Source organism: Sander vitreus, chromosome 7 (assembly GCF_031162955.1).
Source record: "Sander vitreus isolate 19-12246 chromosome 7, sanVit1, whole genome shotgun sequence".
NCBI lineage: Eukaryota > Metazoa > Chordata > Actinopteri > Perciformes > Percidae > Sander > Sander vitreus.
Genome location: NC_135861.1, coordinates 12,135,702 through 12,155,009, shown reverse-complemented (window position 1 = coordinate 12,155,009; position 19,308 = coordinate 12,135,702). Strand labels below are relative to the sequence as shown.

Below are 19,308 nucleotides of genomic sequence, written 5' to 3'. Positions count from 1 at the left end.
AAAGGATAGTAGGAGCTAGTGTCTTGACTGTGTTGTGTCTTTTCGGACTGACCACAGGTGATGGAGTTGGCAGCCAGGAGGATCAGCTGTGTATGGCTCTGGTCAGTCAGCTTAACAAGTTTGCAGACAAGGAGACACTGATCCAGTTCTTGCGTTGCTTCCTGCTGGAGTCAAACTCATCTGCTGTGCGCTGGCAAGCCCACTGCTTGGCACTTCATATCTACAGGTACTACAGATATCTAACACAGTGGGACATAGACAGGTTAGTTTAGTCCAAAACTCTAACCCAAAGCGTGTCTAGTTTACACAAGACAGCCTCTTTAAAGGTATAATATGAAGTGCTTTCCTCAAAAAACAATGTATAGAATTATACATATATATTATTATAAGTAATAGTAATAAGTAATACCTCTCAATCATCACTTATGACCCAGTAGAAGTGCGTAGTGGCTTTGCCCCTCCCGTCTCATATCAACGCACAAGTCTAACTGAGACACACACACACACACACACACACAAAAACAGACAAAAAAACTGCATTAGCTCATAATCCGAGAATGTGGCACCTTCCCGCGGAGGTGTGGGTTTATTTGTAGAGATGTTCGGATACCGGTATCGGCTCCGATACTGCCTAAAGCGCTGGTATCTGTAAATATTGAGGTTTATTCACTGATCCGATACCACGTAATAAAGCCCTAAAGAAAATCTAAGTTAAAGTAGTTTATTTATGTTCTTTTTCCGTTATAACTGACTGTCAAACTGGATAATAAAAGAAACTTCTGTGGCGTTCATTGTTTGTTCATGTTTCACAAAGAGTTTAACCTGAGCCAGGCTGACAACAAAGATAGAAATCACATCCATAAAGGGATGGATAGTATACAGTTGTTAAAACATAATAAAATATATGACACGCTGGTATCGGATTGGTACTCGGTATCGGCCGATACGCAAGTTCAGGTATCAGAATCGGTATCGGGAAGCAAAAAATGGTATATGGCCGTCTCTAGTTATTTGTGCTTTAGAAAATAACCCCCATGCAACAAGTTTTATTCCTGCTTTGCACAGCGCTACCTCTCTTCATTCTCTGTCTACCGCGCTTGACCCCCCCTGCGTCCTCTCTGGTTGTTGAGTCGAGAAGGAGTGGCCAACTTTGAACACTGTGTTTACAAACTATAAGCGATACTCACTACATATTTTACCTTTTTAAATGCTTCCTTTTAAATTTAGACTGCCTCAACCCCTTTTTAAACTAATGTGATTGAACATAATGTTGCAGCACCCATGAACAAACAATGGAAAGAATGTGGAAATTAAATCATTAATACATTATTAAATGGTGAAATGCCATCTTTGACATGTATATCTCTCTCCAGGAACTCCAGTAAATCTCAGCAGGAGCTGCTGCTGGAACTGACTTGGGCCATCTGGCCTGAGCTGCCTGCATATGGTCGCAAAGCTGCCCAGTTTGTTGACCTGCTTGGATACTTCTCACTCAAAACCCCTCAGACAGAAAAAAAGGTTGGTTTGAAGGCCTCACAGGCTATGGTTGTACTGGTTTTAGTATAGTAATTGTCATAAAATCTGACTTTGGAACAATATTTTATTAGTGTTTGTACTTTGCCTGGGAATGTAATTTATGAGCTGTGTGTGTGAGAGAGAGATTTAAGTCCTTCCTTGGATATGTAGTCCCTTCCTATTCGTCTTATAGATCGTTTGGCTGCGCTTTAATGTAGTTTGGCCGTCTTGCTTAAAATACAGGGATAATTGGACACAGGAATGCCCAGACCTTTCAATTAATAAATTAGTTGGACTGTGTCCAAAATATATCACTCAGAGCTCTTATCCTGGATGATTAAGCCTTTTTATCATTCAGCACAACATAGCTATGGCAATGATACTGCTGCAAAGTCTCTATAAAATAATGTTCATTGTTTCTTTATTTTATTACAGCTAAAGGAGTATTCCCAGAAAGCTGTGGAAATCCTGAGGGCACAGAACCATATCCTGACAAATCACCCTAACTCCAACATCTACACGTATGTCTACACAAACATGCTACATTGTCACAAGGATAATGCAATTTCAAGTAATGACATATCAAAAACATAAAAATGTAATGATTTGATGTTTCCTCCTGCAGCACTCTGTCTGGATTGGTCGAGTTTGATGGATTTTTTCTGGAGAGTGACCCCTGCTTGGTGTGCAACAATCCAGAAGTACCCTTTTCAGTATGTGCAACACAACTTCACTAAATGGACACAATCTCTAGCCATTAAAGCAACACTAAAGAACTTTTCCTGCTTCAGTCCCCCTACAGGTTGGAAGCGGAATTGTCCATTACATTACATTGTCCAGTTCATTCGACCTATTGACCCTTTACACGTCACGCTCCACTCGCACGAATTATGAACGCCATGACGGACGGCGGAAGAGCTATGCTGTAGATGGACAGCAAGCTAAACTTGTACGTTTTTGTTTGTGGTCTCACATTCGCAATCTGCAGAGTAATCCTCGCCAACACAAGCATGTGTATGTATTGCCTTTCTGTTTTAAATGAGTGATAAATAAAATTATCCTCAACCAGCTAGCTGCCGTGCTAACCAGCTGTCCTGCTAACAGGTCCAACCCGATGATGACCCACATAACTAGCTAACATTGGTTATTCACTGACCTAGCTACATAGCCAAAAAAGAAATCCGTTCCCTTGATCATTTAACTTAACACATACAAAAAATATCGGTTAAATTAAAGATGACATGGCACTGAAACTAGCTTCAAAAACGAGTTAAATGCGGGTCTGCGGAGCTCCTACCCCAGCTAGCTGACGAGCTAGCTGCAGCTAGCTTTGGACTGCTCGCTAGCTGCTGCCCATCGCGTCGTAATATCCACCGGTCAAATCTAAACATAGGCTACACAGCGAATATAATCACAGATAAGAAGATGGCTAGATGTTACAATTATGTGTGGTTACTACTGATCATATACACTCCGTGATTTACTGCATGGATTAACGTGTGATAGATAATTAATGACTGTACTTCCCAGAGCTGGGATGTGTTCAGGCATCCATTAGCTAGGTAGTTGCATTGGCACACCCAGTGAACAACGGTATGTGGGTAGCCACGACCGACCATGTCCTCTAAAAACATGGGCTACGTGTTATATAAATCTTAAGTAAAGAATAGATGTTAATACAAAATAAATCCTAGATGTCTTATCTTTGCCATTATGAGGTACCTCCTCCCCGCCGTTAGCGTAGCATCGCGTACCTGTAACCCAGCCAGCTACAAAGAACTGGTAAGCATCCAGACTTTTAAAAGCTTTGAGATCAGCACCAGTATATGGGGATACCCCGTTTACCACAAAGTGGTACAGATCGGTGGCAGACTCGGTGATTTAATAAGGTCCGTGAAAACGGAGGGAGAATGAATTAAGGGTCGGTATCCAATCCTGCTATCTTCAACTTCTCAAAATACTGCTCTATGTGAGCACCTACCAGATGCCCTACCTCGAACGATAACGGCACAACAACTTGTTGTTCAATAGAAGAAGCCATATGAAGCCAGAAATACAGTTTATTAAGTGTTATGTATTTCAAACTGATTGAAACTATGAAATTTTCCACTCGTCTACTACTGTTTAGCCTGTGCTCCGCCGTCCGTCATGGCGCCATCACGTGGTCGTGTGACGTTTGCAAAGGGTGAAAAGATCCTCTACCCGATCTGGCAAACTTGCACAATGTAATGGACAATTCCGCTTCCAACCTGTAGGGGGACCGAAGAGGGAAAAGTTCTTTAAGTAGACCAGACATTTAGCTAATAGAATTCTAGTGTAAGTTTTTACACACTTGTAAGTTTGTACGGCTTTTGCATTGGTTAAGGTTAGTTAAACTATGGTGTAACATACAACTGTGGCTAATACAAGCTGCGACAGGCTTAGGATGCTCACCTGTATATATACTATTGTTATTTATAAACAAACCATGGCAAAACTACGAATATGCAGACAGAAAAAGGACAAGTCACAAGAACACTAGCCATAGTGTCTTTGTAAGACCCTACTGGCATTAACCGTCTATTATTGTTTTAAACATCGTCTTATGTGTCCTCTGTTTGTCCTGCAGAATATAAAACTGTCATCTATAAAAGTGGACACCCGCTACACCACCACACAGCAGGTTGTCAAGCTTATTGGCAGCCACACCATCAGCAAAGTCACCGTTAAGATCGGTGACCTCAAACGCACCAAAATGGTCCGCACCATCAACCTTTACTACAACAACAGGACTGTACAGGCTATCGTGGAACTGAAGAACAAGTACGTTTTAACAAAGAGTTCCTTACTTTTCACTAATTATGTCTTCATAAGTTATTTATAAATGAACTTTTAAGATACAAAGATTACATAGTGGCCACTTGCCACAATTTCACTCTTTCACTTGACCATATAAAGTAAAAGTTCTGTCTTTCTGTCTGTTTTAAGGCCCGCTCGTTGGCACAAAGCCAAGAAAGTTCAGCTGACCCCAGGACAAACGGAGGTGAAGATTGACCTTCCTTTACCCATTGTCGCATCCAACCTGATGATCGAGTTCTCAGATTTTTATGAGAACTACCAGGCCTCCACCGAAACCCTCCAGTGTCCACGCTGCAGTGCCTCTGTGCCAGCCAACCCTGGGGTGTGTGGCAACTGCGGTGAGAACGTGTATCAGTGCCACAAGTGCAGGTGAGCAGCAGGTTTCCTCTGCAGGTCTGAAAAGGTTGGGGAATGTGTGGAAATGTTTGGAGACGTTTAAGTTAATTGTATTTTAAATTTGTGGTGGTTGTCTATTAGGTCTATCAACTACGATGAAAAAGACCCCTTCCTGTGCAATGCCTGTGGTTTCTGCAAATATGCCAGATTTGACTTCATGCTATATGCTAAACCTTGCTGTGCTGTGGATCCCATTGAGAATGAAGAAGACAGGAAAAAGGTAAGCAGGCACTCGTGTGAAAAGGAAAGGAGACAAAAAGGGGCTTGCCATTTCAAATAATTAGCTTGCATGGCAAATCATAAGTTTTGTCCACATGTTTTTCTGAGTTAGGCAAATCTGCTTCACTTCTTCATGCCGCATCTCTTAATATTGAATGTATTATTTTCCTGCAGGCTGTGACCAACATCAATACCCTGCTGGACAAAGCTGACCGGGTTTACCATCAGCTGATGGGCCACCGGCCCCAGTTGGAGAGCCTCCTGTCTAAAGTCAATGAGGCAGCACCAGAGAAACCACAGGTCAGTCACAAAATGGGCCTTAACAGTTCTTTTTTTTGTCTAATACTAATGTTGGATAAGAAATTAAGGCATGATTAATGTGAAGGAGGCCACTTTGAACACATTTGCTATTAATTGAAATGTATGCAAAGCACAGTTTTTTATTATTTGGATCTGGATTATATTGATTTGGTCTTTCCAAAATCTATTTTCAGCATATGTGACTCTCTGAAATACTTGATTGCAGTTAACTAACAGTATTGGCATGGCAGTAATACATCATGTCCTTTTCATAAATCCCTCTCTAGCAGAACTGCCAACGTTTAAAGTGTTATTTCTACAGTTTTATCTCATGATATTTTTTCTTTTCCTCTGTTGCACTCAGGATGACACTGGAGCAGGTGCAGGACTTGGTACCTCCTCTGCTAATGTGAACAGATACATTCAGCAGCTGGCTCAAGAGTACAGCGGAGATTGCAAGACGTCATTTGATGAACTTTCCAAGATTATACAGGTTAGAGAGGAACTGAGTTAATTTCCCTAGAAACTGCATTAGTGTTTTCCCTGCTCACATATAACTCTGGCCTCTCTCTTTGTTTACAGAAAGTGCTTGCATCTCGTAAAGAGCTTCTGGAGTATGATCTACAGCAGAGAGAGGCTGCCACCAAGTCATCCCGCAGCAGCAGCAGCCACCAGCCCACCATCACCGCCAGTCAGTACCGTGCCCTCTCTGTGCTGGGCTGCGGCCACACCTCCTCAAACAAGTGCTATGGCTGTGCCTCAGCTGTCACGGGTCACTGCATCACACTGCTTCGCGCACTGGCCACAAACCCAGCCCTCCGGCAGATCCTGGTCCTCCAGGGTCTCATCCGTGAACTGTTTGAGTATAACTTGCGGCGAGGTACAGCAGCCATGAGGGAGGAGGTGCGCCAATTGGTCTGTCTCCTCACCAGGTATGTCCCTCCCCCATCTTGTTAAAAAAAAAATTGATAGATTTCCATAACATAAATTTAGTGGGTAAAGCGTGGCACTCAACACGGTCAGAATTATGGGCATTCAATTCCACTGGGGCCACACACGCTCACCAAAAATTGATATATCCCCATAATAATGTTGTACAGAGGGTACTGACCAAAAGGGTTCCCTGAGGGAGGGAAACAAGTCAACCCCCTAACTGCCTTCCACGTCAGTAGGTGCAGTTTAGATTGAGGTGGAGAGACCGTGCAGGGTCTTTATAGCCTAAAGGGAAGGCGGGGCTTCCTATACCTATGTTGTACCTCATTTTCCTCCCTCAGGGAACATTGGTCATATGCATAACCCCCAGGCACTAATGCTTGATAAGGTGTTGGAATGACAGCATATATTGTACATCTAGATTTATCTTTTCATATATACACATTTAACTGTGCATATATACAGTGTATTGCAGTGATGATTAAATATCATTCTGTCTCTTGTTTCCTTTCGTATTATCCTGCTTTAGAGATCATCCAGAGGCCACCCAACAGATGAATGACCTCATTATTGCCAAGGTGTCTGCTGCCCTCAAAGGCCACTGGGCCAATCCTGACCTGGTATGTCCTATTACATGTCCTACTAGAAGCTGAAGGAATGAAGTAAAACAAACATTGAGATTCTGTTGTTGAAATAAATGTTTTTTGTTGGAAAATTACATTTTTGTTTAAAACAACAAATCTCCTGGATTTAGCAGATTTTTTTAATGAAGGTTATGTCTTTGTTGTTAATAGGTCAGTAATCTGCAGTATGAAATGCTGCTGCTGACAGACTCCATTTCAAAAGAGGGAGGATGCTGGGAGTTACGGTTGCGTTGTGGTAAGCCTAATTTCCTAACCTGATCAATTCAAAGGCTGTAGGTGTATTTTTATTTATTTTTTAGATCTGTCAGCATGTGGGGATTAGTTTAATGGGGAATAGCTTATGCATTAGTCTGATTTACTTTTTCAGATTCCTGACTTTGGTCTTCAGACCCTTTTTGTGTATTGTTGCAATTCTGTGTTCTTCTGTGAACGATATTGGTCCAGTTAATAAACAATATGATGCATCACAATACGTACTATACATCAATCTACCATAGACCTGGTCGGCATTACTGGGAACGCCCACTAAAACGTCATTTCTGTTTATGCATTGAGGGAAAACAAACTATTCAAATTAATAAGGGTCGACCTTGTTAGCGGTTGATCTTTACTCTTTCTCATATTTATGATTGTTTTTTGCTTGGTACAATGCCGTGTGGCATTGTGTGCCTTAAATTACTTTTTAAAAATCCTGATCTTAAGTTTTATATACTGCCAAATAGACAGACGGTGCCCGTGTTGTCTTGCTGCAGTTTTAAAAAATTAAGCTCAGGTCTGATGGGGCTTTTCAGTAACCCTCCAACGACAACTCTGGCCATTCCGTTGGGTCGTTTGTCCAGTCACTTATACTGTAGGGACAATCCGACCCAATACGGCTCAGTTTTAGTTTTTATGCATCTTGCTCTGTCAAGCGACAAAAGTGCTTTTGAGTAGACCATACTGGATTAACGCTATATTATCCGGTCAGGGGGCAAGGATTGTTTTCCCCCATGGCGACTCCGCGCCAATCCACGCCCCCAGCTATGACGAGTCACCGACCAAGTGTATTCTATACTCTGCCCTAATACTACTGTTGTGGCTTGAATTAACACTTGGATCTACCCCTTAAGATTTGACAGTGTCATGTTTTCATTTAGCTATCACACAGACGTCGTTATGACGTTGCATTTTAGGTCTTTGTCTGATAGCATTGTAATTTTTGTCCTTGTAGCCCTCAGTCTGTTCCTCATGTCGGTGAATATAAAGACGCCTGTAGTGGTGGAGAACATTACTCTCATGTGCCTGAGAATCCTGCAAAAGTTGATCAAGCCCCCTGCTCCCACGAGCAAGAAGAACAAGGTAAATATGCCATAACCATTCAGCTACTGCTTTCATGGTTTTCCTTTGCCCTTTAGAGAGTTGTAAGTGGCAATGGTGCAAGCTGTAATCTAGAACCACTGACTAATTATACGTTCTATATTTAATTTCAAAAACACCAGCTTGGGAAATGTAAGAATTGCATATGCAGTGTCTGCCATTTTCTACTTGGTTGAATCATGTTCCCTTACGCAACAGTATATGTTTGCCTCCGGTTATAGGATGCTGCTATTGAGTCCCTAACCACAGTCAGGCCCTACAGTAATGAAATCCATGCCCAGGCCCAACTCTGGCTCAAGAAGGACCCCAAAGCATCTTATGAGGCCTGGAAAAAGTGTCTCCCAGCAAGATGTAAGTACTGTCTGAACAAATATGCATTATATCAGTGTAGCAAGATGGTTCTTATTGTTTTTCAGTGAAATAATAAAAACCCACGATAAGGTTTTCACTGTTGAGTTTATCTTGATAACCACAGGCCAGGAAACTGTGTCAAAGCCTCAGGGGAAGACTGAGTTGCGAAGGCAGTACCTGTTGGAGAAGTATGTTTGGAAGTGGAAGCAGTTCATGAGGTCCAAAAAAGGTGAAGGCCTCTTCCCTCGCCTGCTCAAACTGAGCCACAACAACTGGCTGCGACAGGTACAGTTTTTTTTTATTTATTTATTTTTTTTCATGAATACAGTTTTGTTGTATTATACATGTTCTGTTTGTTGTTAGTGTCAGAAGTGCATATATTTTGTTAGAAATCAAATAATAATCATTTTGAAATGATAATACTGTCATATGGCTTGTTATTTAACAAACTTGTTAAAGCAACTTGTTCAATTAAAATTGTTGACAAAAGTTATTTTTGATGCAGGTCCTTTTTACACCTGCCACTCAGGCAGCCAGACAGGCAGCTTGCACTATTGTGGAAGCCCTTACCACAATCCCCAGCCGCAAGCAACAAGTCCTGGACCTGCTCACCAGGTATGAGCCTCAAACAGAAAATCTGCAAGTCAAACAAACGTCACATTATGTGGTATTTAGATTTTCATAAACTGTCATTAGATCACAAAGATTTCCTCATTACTAAAATAATATACAGTATGTTAGTGCATGTACTCTTTGTTACCTTAGTGAATATGTTACCAATAACAGAAAAATATTGTTCCAAAAATTGTAATGCAGCCGACGTATGAAAACTGTTAAAAATAATCAACTAATATCAAGAAAAGTAAATGTAGTGTGGAGACTCAAAGTAGGTTTGAGCGCTTAGAGCCCAACTGTAGACCTGACTTGGTGTAAAATGACTCTTACTGTGTGTCTGTCAGCTATCTGGATGAGTTGAGTGTAGCTGGAGAGTGTGCGGTGGAGTACCTGGGTCTGTACCAGAAGTTGATCAAGCCAACACACTGGAAGGTTTACTTGGCAGCCCGTGGAGTCCTGCCCTACATCGGTAACCTGATCACCAAGGTAATGGTTAAAATAATATAATATTTATAGAATATATAGTACTATTTAGTATATGTAGATAAACTCACTGTTTTTCATAGAATATCTGTACGTGCCACTGGCTTTCTTGATTACAATATTTAGGTGCAGTAAATTGTGTAAATTAATGAAAATCTGAGCTTTAATTTCATGAACATAACATTGTGCTTTTTGTACTTTGCATCATATTTCAAAAAAGGTGGTACTCATGCTGTTAAATATGGCAGTAGAGGTATCCATATGTTTATATCATACTTGATGTCAATATAGCAAATGTAACTGGATCTTTCTCTGTTTAATTGCTTGTTCAGGAAATCGCCAACCTGCTGTCTCTGGAGGAGGCGACACTGAGCACAGACTTACAGCAAGGCTATGCCCTCAAGAGCTTGACTGGTACGTTAGTTTTGGTCCTGTTTTTCTGACCATGAAATTAGACATGACAAGGTACTGTAGGGTTTCAATGAGACTTTTAGCACCATTTCAGAATAAATGATACAGATGTTTTTTTTATTTTTTATTTTTATTTTTTTATTACCACAGATAAATGTTGTTCCCATGCCTTTTCTTGAATATTTTAATGATATGAATGTTTTCGGTGCCACTGCAGGATTGCTTTCTTCTTTCGTCGAGGTGGAGTCCATTAAGCGGCATTTCAAAAGTAGGCTGGTCGGCACGGTGCTCAACGGCTACCTGTGTCTGAGGAAACTGGTGGTGCAGCGCACTAAGCTCATCGATGAGACTCAGGACATGCTGCTCGAGATGCTGGAGGACATGACAACAGGTCTGCCCTGACTCAAACAAAAAAAACAACAGACATGATTATCTAACCGTGTTTAATTAATTAATTGTTGTGGTTCCACTGCTGCATTTTGTTGTGTGTTTCTAGCAATTTTTTGTGTCTATATTAACATAAAAGATTAAAAGTCCAATCACAATTAAAGCTGCAAGCAGCGATGAACGGGCCCTCACCCCTCCCGGCACGTCAGGAGTACTAGCGGGACGCCGGTTTATGCAGCAGTAGATTTTCTAACCATCCGACCCTGCGCACAAGAGTTAAACATTATTTGCTGGGTAGATTGCATGGCACTGGAAATGATGTATTGCACATTTTCCAACACTTCCTCGGTCCATGTATAAACACTAAAGCTTTGCAGTTTGGCATTGTGAAAGTCTTGACATGCTGACCTAATTTGAGAAGGAGCTGTTGTTTTAAAAAGTTCCTTACCTGTAAAGGGCCAAAAATGGTGTGTGGTGGTCACATGACCAGTGAAATCGTCTTTCTTCGCAATTTTGGGTTACATTAGTTGGAGGATTATAACAAATTTGAAATGAATCCCATAAACACCCTAGAAGGAGTTTGGAAATATTTGAATAAAATACATGAAAAACGCATAAAATTGAAAATGTACTTGATAATCGGAGCAACTTTGTCAAAATTAGGGCCTTCCATGTATTAGGGGGTCGCTATGGAGCCCGCTAAACAGGCATGGACCGAATCGCTGTATAATCTCGCAATACTCTCAGGTGAGGGCCATCAAAAGTGTTCAAATGCTAAAAGTAATTGGGGGGCCGCTAGATCTGACGTGCCGTGTCCAAGCCCAATTGCGATATCGATCAATATACTTACTAGTTTGAACATTGGTGCAAAGGTTTGTCAGTGTTTGTGCATCCCAAAGTCCTCAAACGTGTTCGTAATTGAAAATGAATGCACAAAATCCAAGCTGGGTGACTTACTGTCTGGCTTAAACATTTTTTTTAAAAGTATATATGTTCCTAAAGATGAGATCAATGTTCCTGCCATATTTCCTGAACGTCAAAGGAACTTCATCCCAACCCTGGCGTTTGGGAGTGCAATGGAGCCTGCAGAACTTTGTGTGCCTTTTTATTGTGAGATTTCAAGCATCCCAAGTTCCTCAAAAATGCGATTGCGCAGCAGAAAAATAATATAATCCTTTCAAAAACAATAGATTCCTTGCACGTTTGTGCTCAGGCCCTAATTAGGAAGAGATTTGGTTAGGTCTTTAATTACTGCTTCCATATCCAAATAAATCTTCTACTGTTTCCTACGGATGAAGAACTCATGTGTTAAGAAACCTTAACATTATAAATCTTGTTGTGCTGTTCATAGGTACTGAGTCTGAAACCAAAGCATTCATGGCAGTGTGCATAGAGACAGCAAAGCGGTACAACCTGGACGACTACAGGACACCTGTGTTCATTTTTGAGAGACTGTGCAGCATCATCTATCCTGTGAGTTACCTTTTTACTCTGGTGCATTTCAATTAGAAACGTCCTACTGAAAAATGCTTACTGAATTGGTCTTCATCTGGGGCTTTTATTTTCATCCTTTGTGTTTAGGAGGAGAATGAGGTGACAGAGTTCTTTGTGACACTGGAAAAGGATCCTCAGCAGGAGGACTTCCTGCAGGGCCGCATGCCAGGAAACCCCTACAGCAGCAACGAGCCCGGCATTGGCCCTCTAATGAGGGACATCAAGAACAAAATCTGCCAAGACTGCGACCTGGTGGCACTTCTTGAAGACGACAGTGGCATGGAGGTAAAATGTATACTTTAAGCTGCCCTTTCTATTCCCTGCATATTTAAAACACAATTTCTTGTTTTGGTGCTAGCTTGCATTAAACTCTTAGCAGTTTCTCATTGAATTCTAAAAGCTGAGCTGTTGCAAGAGACTTATTTAATGCAACCCTGTTTTCCTCAGCTTCTGGTAAACAACAAAATCATTAGCCTGGATCTGTCAGTGGCAGAGGTCTATAAGAAGGTCTGGTGCCCTACAAATGAGGTAAGAGTCTTAGTGAGTTTGACAGTGAATGGTTGACCCTTTTTAAGAGCGTTTTGATTTGTGCAAATTGTCATTAAATGCTTACAGTAAGCAGTATAGCAGTGTAATAATGCAATTACTATTAGTCATGGAGCCTGCTGGCTTTTTCCCCCAAGGGTGAGCCAATGAGAATCATCTATCGAATGAGAGGTCTGCTGGGAGATGCCACTGAGGAGTTCATAGAGTCACTGGACTCAACCACAGGTTAGAGTAATAGTATTTTGTCCTAAATATCACATATATTAGTGATGCTTACCAATGCGTAAGCAGTTAGCCTCAAGGACCTGCTCTTTGCCTTCACAAGTATTCAATCCCTTCTGAAAGAGGAGTAGAAAACATGAATGTGCAATGTCTCATCACAATTGAGTTTAACCTGACCTTATTACAGATGAGGAGGAGGATGATGAGGAGGTGTACAAGATGGCAGGAGTCATGGCACAGTGTGGCGGACTGGAGTGTATGCTCAACCGGCTTTCTGGAATCAAAGATTTTAAACAAGGAAGACATCTGCTCACTGTAAGCCCTTTACAATAAGACTGTAATCTTTGTTCGCTGACCTTCAAAATATACTGCAACACGTTTGGAAATTTAATCGTCTGCCTACATGAAAAATAAAATGAGTTGTAACAGATTCCAACAGAATAATGTGATTTGAAAGTCTGAAATTATCATTCAGCCCAATCAGCATTTCTCTCCTGCAGTCTAACACAGGTTATTTTAACATTGTAACCCTTTGCTCTGTACTAAGCAGAGCATGGCTATTAATACTGACAATAAAACTACTGTAAAAAAAAAAAAAGTTTATCCATCCAGAATTCCTTTCTCCTTTAAAATGTATTGACATCATAAAGAATAAATATAACACAAAGTGTTGTGTTATATGCAGTTGTAGCTATCTCTTGTGCAGTTGTCATGAATACCAACAGCAAAGCTGCAGAGTGACAAGTATACATTTGTCTCACTCACAGGTTTTGCTGAAGTTGTTCAGTTATTGTGGGAAGGTGAAGATCAACAGGCAGCAGCTGGTCAAACCAGAGATGAACACACTCAACGTCATGCTGGGAACTCTAAACCTGGTGAGTGTTTCAGTGACTATGTAACTGTTGTGTAGTCTGATTAGTGGGCGGGACGGTGATTCAGATACAGTTCAATTAATCAAATTCAAATTGTAGTGCAATCTTAACCAGCCTTTCATAATACAGTTTATTAGTTACTATAAGTGCTTGAGAGAACTGTTTTAATGTCCTTTTCCCTCAGGCTTTAGTGGCAGAACAGGAGAGTAAGGACAGTGGTGGAGCCTCCATAGCGGAGCAAGTTCTGAGCATAATGGAGATCATTCTGGACGAAGCCAACGCTGAGATTTCAGAGGACAAGGTGAGCATCTAAAGCAGATTCACCCTTTTTGAGTAAAGAAAAAAACGTTTGACACCATAATAATATCAAAGAGAGGAAATACGTTATGCTTGTGACTTGTTTGATTCAAACAGGGACTGGTTTGTCTTTTGCAGGGTAACCTGCTGCTGACAGGAGACAAAGATCAGCTGGTCATGTTGTTAGACCAGATCAACACCCCGTTTGTGCGCTCCAACCCCAGCGTGCTGCAGGGTCTGCTGCGCATCATCCCGTACCTGTCCTTCGGTGAACTGGAGAAGATGAGGATCTTGGTGGAACGCTTCAAACCATGTTGCAGCTTTGACAAGTGGGCATCAGCTTTCACTTAAAAAATACACACATATTTCGAGTTTTTAAAATGAATCCTGTTCAGGACTTTAAAGCTTTAGTGTGTAACTTTGTGACATTAATGAACGTCCGTTACATTCAAGCCATTGCCACGAGTTGCTACAAAGCTAATTAAGACTATCAGCTCCACACAAGGTGTGTTTGGGTATTACAGTTTTTGACAAAGTAGAACTGATCCCTGGCTTTGTTTTCTAAGGTACGACGAGGAGCACAGTGCAGATGACAAAGTGTTTTTGGATTGCTTCTGTAAAATCGCTTCTGGAATCAAAAATAACAGCAATGGCCATCAGCTGAAAGATCTTATTCTCCAGAAAGGAATCACACAGAGTGCACTGGACTACATGAAGAAACATATCCCCAATGCCAAAAAGTAGGTCTTCCCTCATCTTCATTTGCCCAAAGAGTCTTATCAAGACTTTTTGATGTAATTAAATATATGTGCTTGATTGTTTAAACCATTCTCTTCTTGTTCTGCACTCTCTCATTAGTCTGGATGCTGATGTCTGGAAGAAGTTCCTCTCCAGACCAGCTCTACCCTTCATTCTCAGATTGCTCCGTGGTTTGGCTACCCAACATCCCCCCACACAGGTACTAAATATTATGAATGTTCCATTGTAAACAGTTCCCATGTATGGAGGAGTAATTGGATAAACCATTTAAACCCATTAGACCCAGCACGCAAACTTAGAATCAACAATACCTTTGTAAACAAACACACCTACCTACCTAACATGACTGGATGTCATCTTGTCTTCTGTTCAGGTGCTGATAGGCACAGATTCAATAACCAACTTGCACAAGCTGGAGCAGGTATCCAGTGACGAAGGCATCGGCACGCTGGCTGAAAACCTTCTGGAGGCGCTGAGGGAGCACAGTGATGTCAACCTGAAGATTGATGCAGCCCGCAGAGAGACCAGATCTGAAAAGAAACGGATGGCGATGGCCATGAGACAGAAGGCCCTGGGAACACTGGGCATGACGGTACACTTTACCTCTTGTATCTAACTTCCCTTTTTTTTCCCTCCATTTTCTTTTTCTTTACTTTGTTTAAATGGTAATAATGTGTATCTCTACCACTGTCACTTTGTTTCATTTACACATCCCAGTGTTGTTGATTTTTGTTTAATGTGTGGTTTATGTGTTTGCCTTTCAGACCAATGAGAAGGGTCAGGTGGTGACCAAGACCTCACTGTTAAAGCAAATGGAGGAACTGATAGAGGAGCCGGGCTTGACCTGCTGTATCTGTAGAGAAGGTTACAAGTTCCAGGTACACATCCAGGATTATGAAAATTGCACTCTTTTAGTTTGGATTAAATTATTTTACGTATCAGCTGCCACTTATAGTAGTTGTAGGCAGATACAATGATGTAACAGCATTCTGACTCACTGAGTAGGACATGGCAATCTCTTGTTTACTGAATCAAGGTGTTTTGAATTAACCCTTCGGTCTTTCTCTTTTATCCTAGCCAACCAAAGTCCTGGGTATTTACACTTTCACGAAGCGTGTGGCCTTGGAGGATTTTGAAAACAAGCCTCGGAAGCAGCAGGGCTACAGCACTGTGTCGCACTTTAACATAGTCCATTATGACTGCCATCTGGCAGCTGTCAGGTAGCAACAAACACCATAATGTACCTGCTGATGTTTAGAGTCCACTGTACAAATGTTCTGCTGTAAACTCACTTTTCATTTGTTCTAATCTGATGTTTTTTCATTTTTCCATTTCCCCGGGGCAGGCTGGCTCGTGGGCGAGAGGAGTGGGAGAGTGCTGCTCTCCAGAACGCCAACACCAAGTGTAATGGGCTGCTTCCTGTGTGGGGGCCACATGTGCCAGAATCAGCCTTTGCTACATGCTTAGCCAGGTAAAATCATGCACACACACACACACACACACACACACACACACACACACACACACACGGTAAAACATTCCTTCGTGTGGCACACAGTAAATCATTCCCAACTGGATTTCTCTCTGGCACACAGGCACAACACATATCTGCAGGAGTGCACGGGCCAGCGGGAGCCAACGTACCAACTGAACATCCATGACACCAAACTGCTGTTCCTCCGCTTTGCTACCGAACAATCATTCAGTGTGGACACAGGCGGAGGAGGGCGAGAGAGCAACATCCACCTCATCCCCTACATTATCCACACTGTGCTCTACGTCCTCAACACGTATGTACCTTTTTGATTTAAAAACGTACAGTATCGGGGCGGCCTCTAGCTCACCCAGTAAGAGCGTTTGCCCCATGTTGGCTGAGTCCTGCAGCGGCGCAGGGTTCGGATCCGACCTGCTGCCTTTTGCTGCGTGTCATCCCCCATCTCTCTCCCACTTTCATTTCTATCCACTTTCAAATAAAGGGAAAAAGCCCAAAAAATTCATCTTAAAAAAAAAAATGTACAGTATCTGACCACAGAAATTACTCGTCACACATTCAATCTGTACCAATGCCCAGATGCTAGATGACACAAACCCAACATTCAGCTGGTATAGTTCATGTATTTCCCTCGTCTCACTTTGCTTTGGAAACTCTGTCACTGCAGTACAAGGGCTACGTCCCGGGAGGAGAAGAACCTGCAGAGTTTCCAGGAGCAGCCATGTGAGAAATGGGTGGAGAGCTCATACGAGGTTGAAGGGCCGCACTATTTCACCATCTTGGCCATGCACATCTTGCCGCCTGAACGCTGGAGGAGTTCACGTTTATACTTCCTACGAAGACTCCTGGTCAACGCACACGCCCGCAAGGTCTCGGCAGTCTGCACCAACAAGTATGACACCCCTTTTTTTTTTTTTTTTTTCCCTCTTTATTTTAAAACTGACGCATGGTTGATGCAGCATTTTTGTCCATATTAGCTAAATCCCTTCACTTTGGATCAAGTTGCGATTTGGGAAGCATGAAATGATCATTTTGCTCCCATGGGGTTTAAGGATGGCCGCCAACGGCAATAATGAAGCCTGTTTCAAGCATTTCTGATATACCAGTGTTGTGTGAAGCACATCGGAGTTAAGAAAACCATACTGGATGCTGTGTACTGTATTTTGGATTATCATATCAAACAAAAAATACAATATATCTTGAAAAACGTTCCTACATTCATCATCTCTTTTTATTATCAGACTCACAGATAAAGTACCAAAGGAATATGCAGTCTATCGCTCGCCTCTTCTCTTCTGGGGCCTGGTGGATCTCGTCTACGACATGTTCAGGGTAAATGTGCATGGTGATGCCACAAACATCATTCAGATGATATTCTACTATGTATGTTGTTTGTTGTTGGCATGCGTTGATCGATTGGGCCCTGATCAGTGTTGGTCATATCTTTGTAAAAGTTTGTGTTTAAAAATAAATCAAAGTTAACGCCTAAAGAAAGGCGTAATGAACAGTGACAGCATAAAACAGAGCTGAAGGTTGACACGGCCAACAGAAACCTCCTTTTAATATAGTCAAGTGAAGTTTGAGACCTCTTTTCTTTGACATTAGTAGTACTGACATCATGTATGATAAAACATGTATTTCCACACTAAAACTACAGTGACTAAACTCACTGCTTCCCCCCCCCCAACTTCTCTTTTTCATCTCTTTGGCCGTACAGAAAGTACCCACCAGCAACACAGAGGGGGGCTGGTCCTTCTCGCTGGCAGAATATGTCCGTCACAACGACATGCCCATCTACGAGTCCTCAGAGCGCGTGCTCAGGGCCTTCCAGGATGAACTCATGCCCGCCGAGTCCTTGTCAGAATTCTGTGATGTTGTAGGTCAGTATACATACACACCTGATTAACTTTATAGCTGCCCAATTATCAAAATTCAAATGATAGAAAGATTATACTCGAAAATCTGAATTAATTTGGGAGAAGGGACAAATCTGCAACGAGCCAACTGGCTGAACTGGAATGGTCTCTGATGCAGCTTTACTTCCTTTCATTTGTGACGTATATGTTCTCAGCTGTGACGTGAATGTTATTAAGAAGCTTGACTTCATGTTTTTCTTCCAGGTCTCCTTGCTGAAATTGCAGACCCAGACCTCTTCCTGCAGGATTTGTTGAACTCTTTGCCCTAATGGTCAACCTCAACCCACACCCCTCCAACACACAACAGCCCTGCAAATAAAGTTGGGACACCTACCAACTGAAAAAACAGATTTTCTCTTTTTACACACTGACACATGCCGAGTACACACACAGATTATACACCATGCCTCTTACTCACTTCCCTCCCCCATATGACCTCTTCAAATTAACTAGAAGCAGAAACTATCTGTTGTCTAAAAATCATCCACCTATGGCAACATCTCTGTAATGTTTAACACAAAAACACAATGGCGTTAAAGGGTAAAGGGGAACACTAAAATAGAATTTACGCTTTGCCCCTCTGATTCAGTCTACAGTTGATGACTGAGTTTCTCGCCAAGCTTGAGACAAGAGATCTGGGACTCTGACATTTTGTGTATTACTGCCAGAATGGCGAGCTGAGAGAATTTAATGTTTAAAAAATAAACGATAGTTGTTCGGTTGATGGGAGTAACTCGTGAATTCTGTTTTAGGTTGAAAACTTTTTCGGCTTTCAAACCCCTCCCCCTCCTCCCCTAATACTGGGGTGCAATGTTAAGGTAACAAAAAATGTTTGGGGATTTGACCCACTGCGTGTTAAGAGTGCTATTTGATTTTATCTTGTTTTCCCTTTTTTGTTTGTTTGGTTGAAGTTTGTTTTTGGTCAGATGTTTTAAAATGGCATTAGGTCTCACCGTCACGTGGTTGCTGACCTGTCCTTTTCTCCGGGGCTCTTGCTGTTGGGTCTTCATGTAGGTTCGAACTGGAAATTGAGTGATGGACAGAAAAAAATGTTTTTTTTTCTTTAGTATGTGTAAGGTTTCTTTTATCAACCTCAAAAGCAAAATGGGGGGGAAAAGAACGAATAGTTTTTTATTTTTTTCCATAAAGCTATGCCTTTGTGACAAAGTGAACTTTGGACTTGTGAAAGATTCCATTTGTTGCAATGAAATATCAGACATGTCTAAATTAATAATAAAACAGACCTACATTATATCCTTTAA

General features: G+C 41.7%; 1 protein-coding gene across 11 annotated transcripts in view; it reads left to right on the top strand.

Annotated features, from left to right (window-relative positions):
• Nucleotides 1-19,308, top strand: part of ubr4 (ubiquitin protein ligase E3 component n-recognin 4) — a 64,524-nt gene extending 45,216 nt beyond the window's left edge. For all 11 annotated transcript variants that reach the window (XM_078254636.1, XM_078254645.1, XM_078254637.1 and 8 more), the window contains 38 exons: nt 58-226; nt 1,374-1,518; nt 1,951-2,036; nt 2,141-2,228; nt 4,124-4,317; nt 4,483-4,722; nt 4,831-4,969; nt 5,143-5,268; nt 5,633-5,761; nt 5,851-6,200; nt 6,731-6,821; nt 6,996-7,080; nt 8,056-8,183; nt 8,423-8,552; nt 8,677-8,837; nt 9,058-9,167; nt 9,512-9,653; nt 9,983-10,064; nt 10,279-10,452; nt 11,800-11,921; nt 12,030-12,227; nt 12,390-12,470; nt 12,626-12,713; nt 12,898-13,025; nt 13,478-13,585; nt 13,767-13,883; nt 14,018-14,208; nt 14,446-14,619; nt 14,738-14,837; nt 15,012-15,230; nt 15,403-15,516; nt 15,716-15,858; nt 15,984-16,109; nt 16,234-16,428; nt 16,798-17,022; nt 17,372-17,462; nt 17,848-18,010; nt 18,251-19,308. In XM_078254636.1, coding sequence (XP_078110762.1) covers nt 58-226; nt 1,374-1,518; nt 1,951-2,036; nt 2,141-2,228; nt 4,124-4,317; nt 4,483-4,722; nt 4,831-4,969; nt 5,143-5,268; nt 5,633-5,761; nt 5,851-6,200; nt 6,731-6,821; nt 6,996-7,080; nt 8,056-8,183; nt 8,423-8,552; nt 8,677-8,837; nt 9,058-9,167; nt 9,512-9,653; nt 9,983-10,064; nt 10,279-10,452; nt 11,800-11,921; nt 12,030-12,227; nt 12,390-12,470; nt 12,626-12,713; nt 12,898-13,025; nt 13,478-13,585; nt 13,767-13,883; nt 14,018-14,208; nt 14,446-14,619; nt 14,738-14,837; nt 15,012-15,230; nt 15,403-15,516; nt 15,716-15,858; nt 15,984-16,109; nt 16,234-16,428; nt 16,798-17,022; nt 17,372-17,462; nt 17,848-18,010; nt 18,251-18,315 — 5,417 coding nt within the window. In that variant the 3' untranslated portion in view covers nt 18,316-19,308. The remainder of the gene's footprint in view (nt 1-57; nt 227-1,373; nt 1,519-1,950; nt 2,037-2,140; nt 2,229-4,123; nt 4,318-4,482; nt 4,723-4,830; nt 4,970-5,142; nt 5,269-5,632; nt 5,762-5,850; nt 6,201-6,730; nt 6,822-6,995; nt 7,081-8,055; nt 8,184-8,422; nt 8,553-8,676; nt 8,838-9,057; nt 9,168-9,511; nt 9,654-9,982; nt 10,065-10,278; nt 10,453-11,799; nt 11,922-12,029; nt 12,228-12,389; nt 12,471-12,625; nt 12,714-12,897; nt 13,026-13,477; nt 13,586-13,766; nt 13,884-14,017; nt 14,209-14,445; nt 14,620-14,737; nt 14,838-15,011; nt 15,231-15,402; nt 15,517-15,715; nt 15,859-15,983; nt 16,110-16,233; nt 16,429-16,797; nt 17,023-17,371; nt 17,463-17,847; nt 18,011-18,250) is intronic.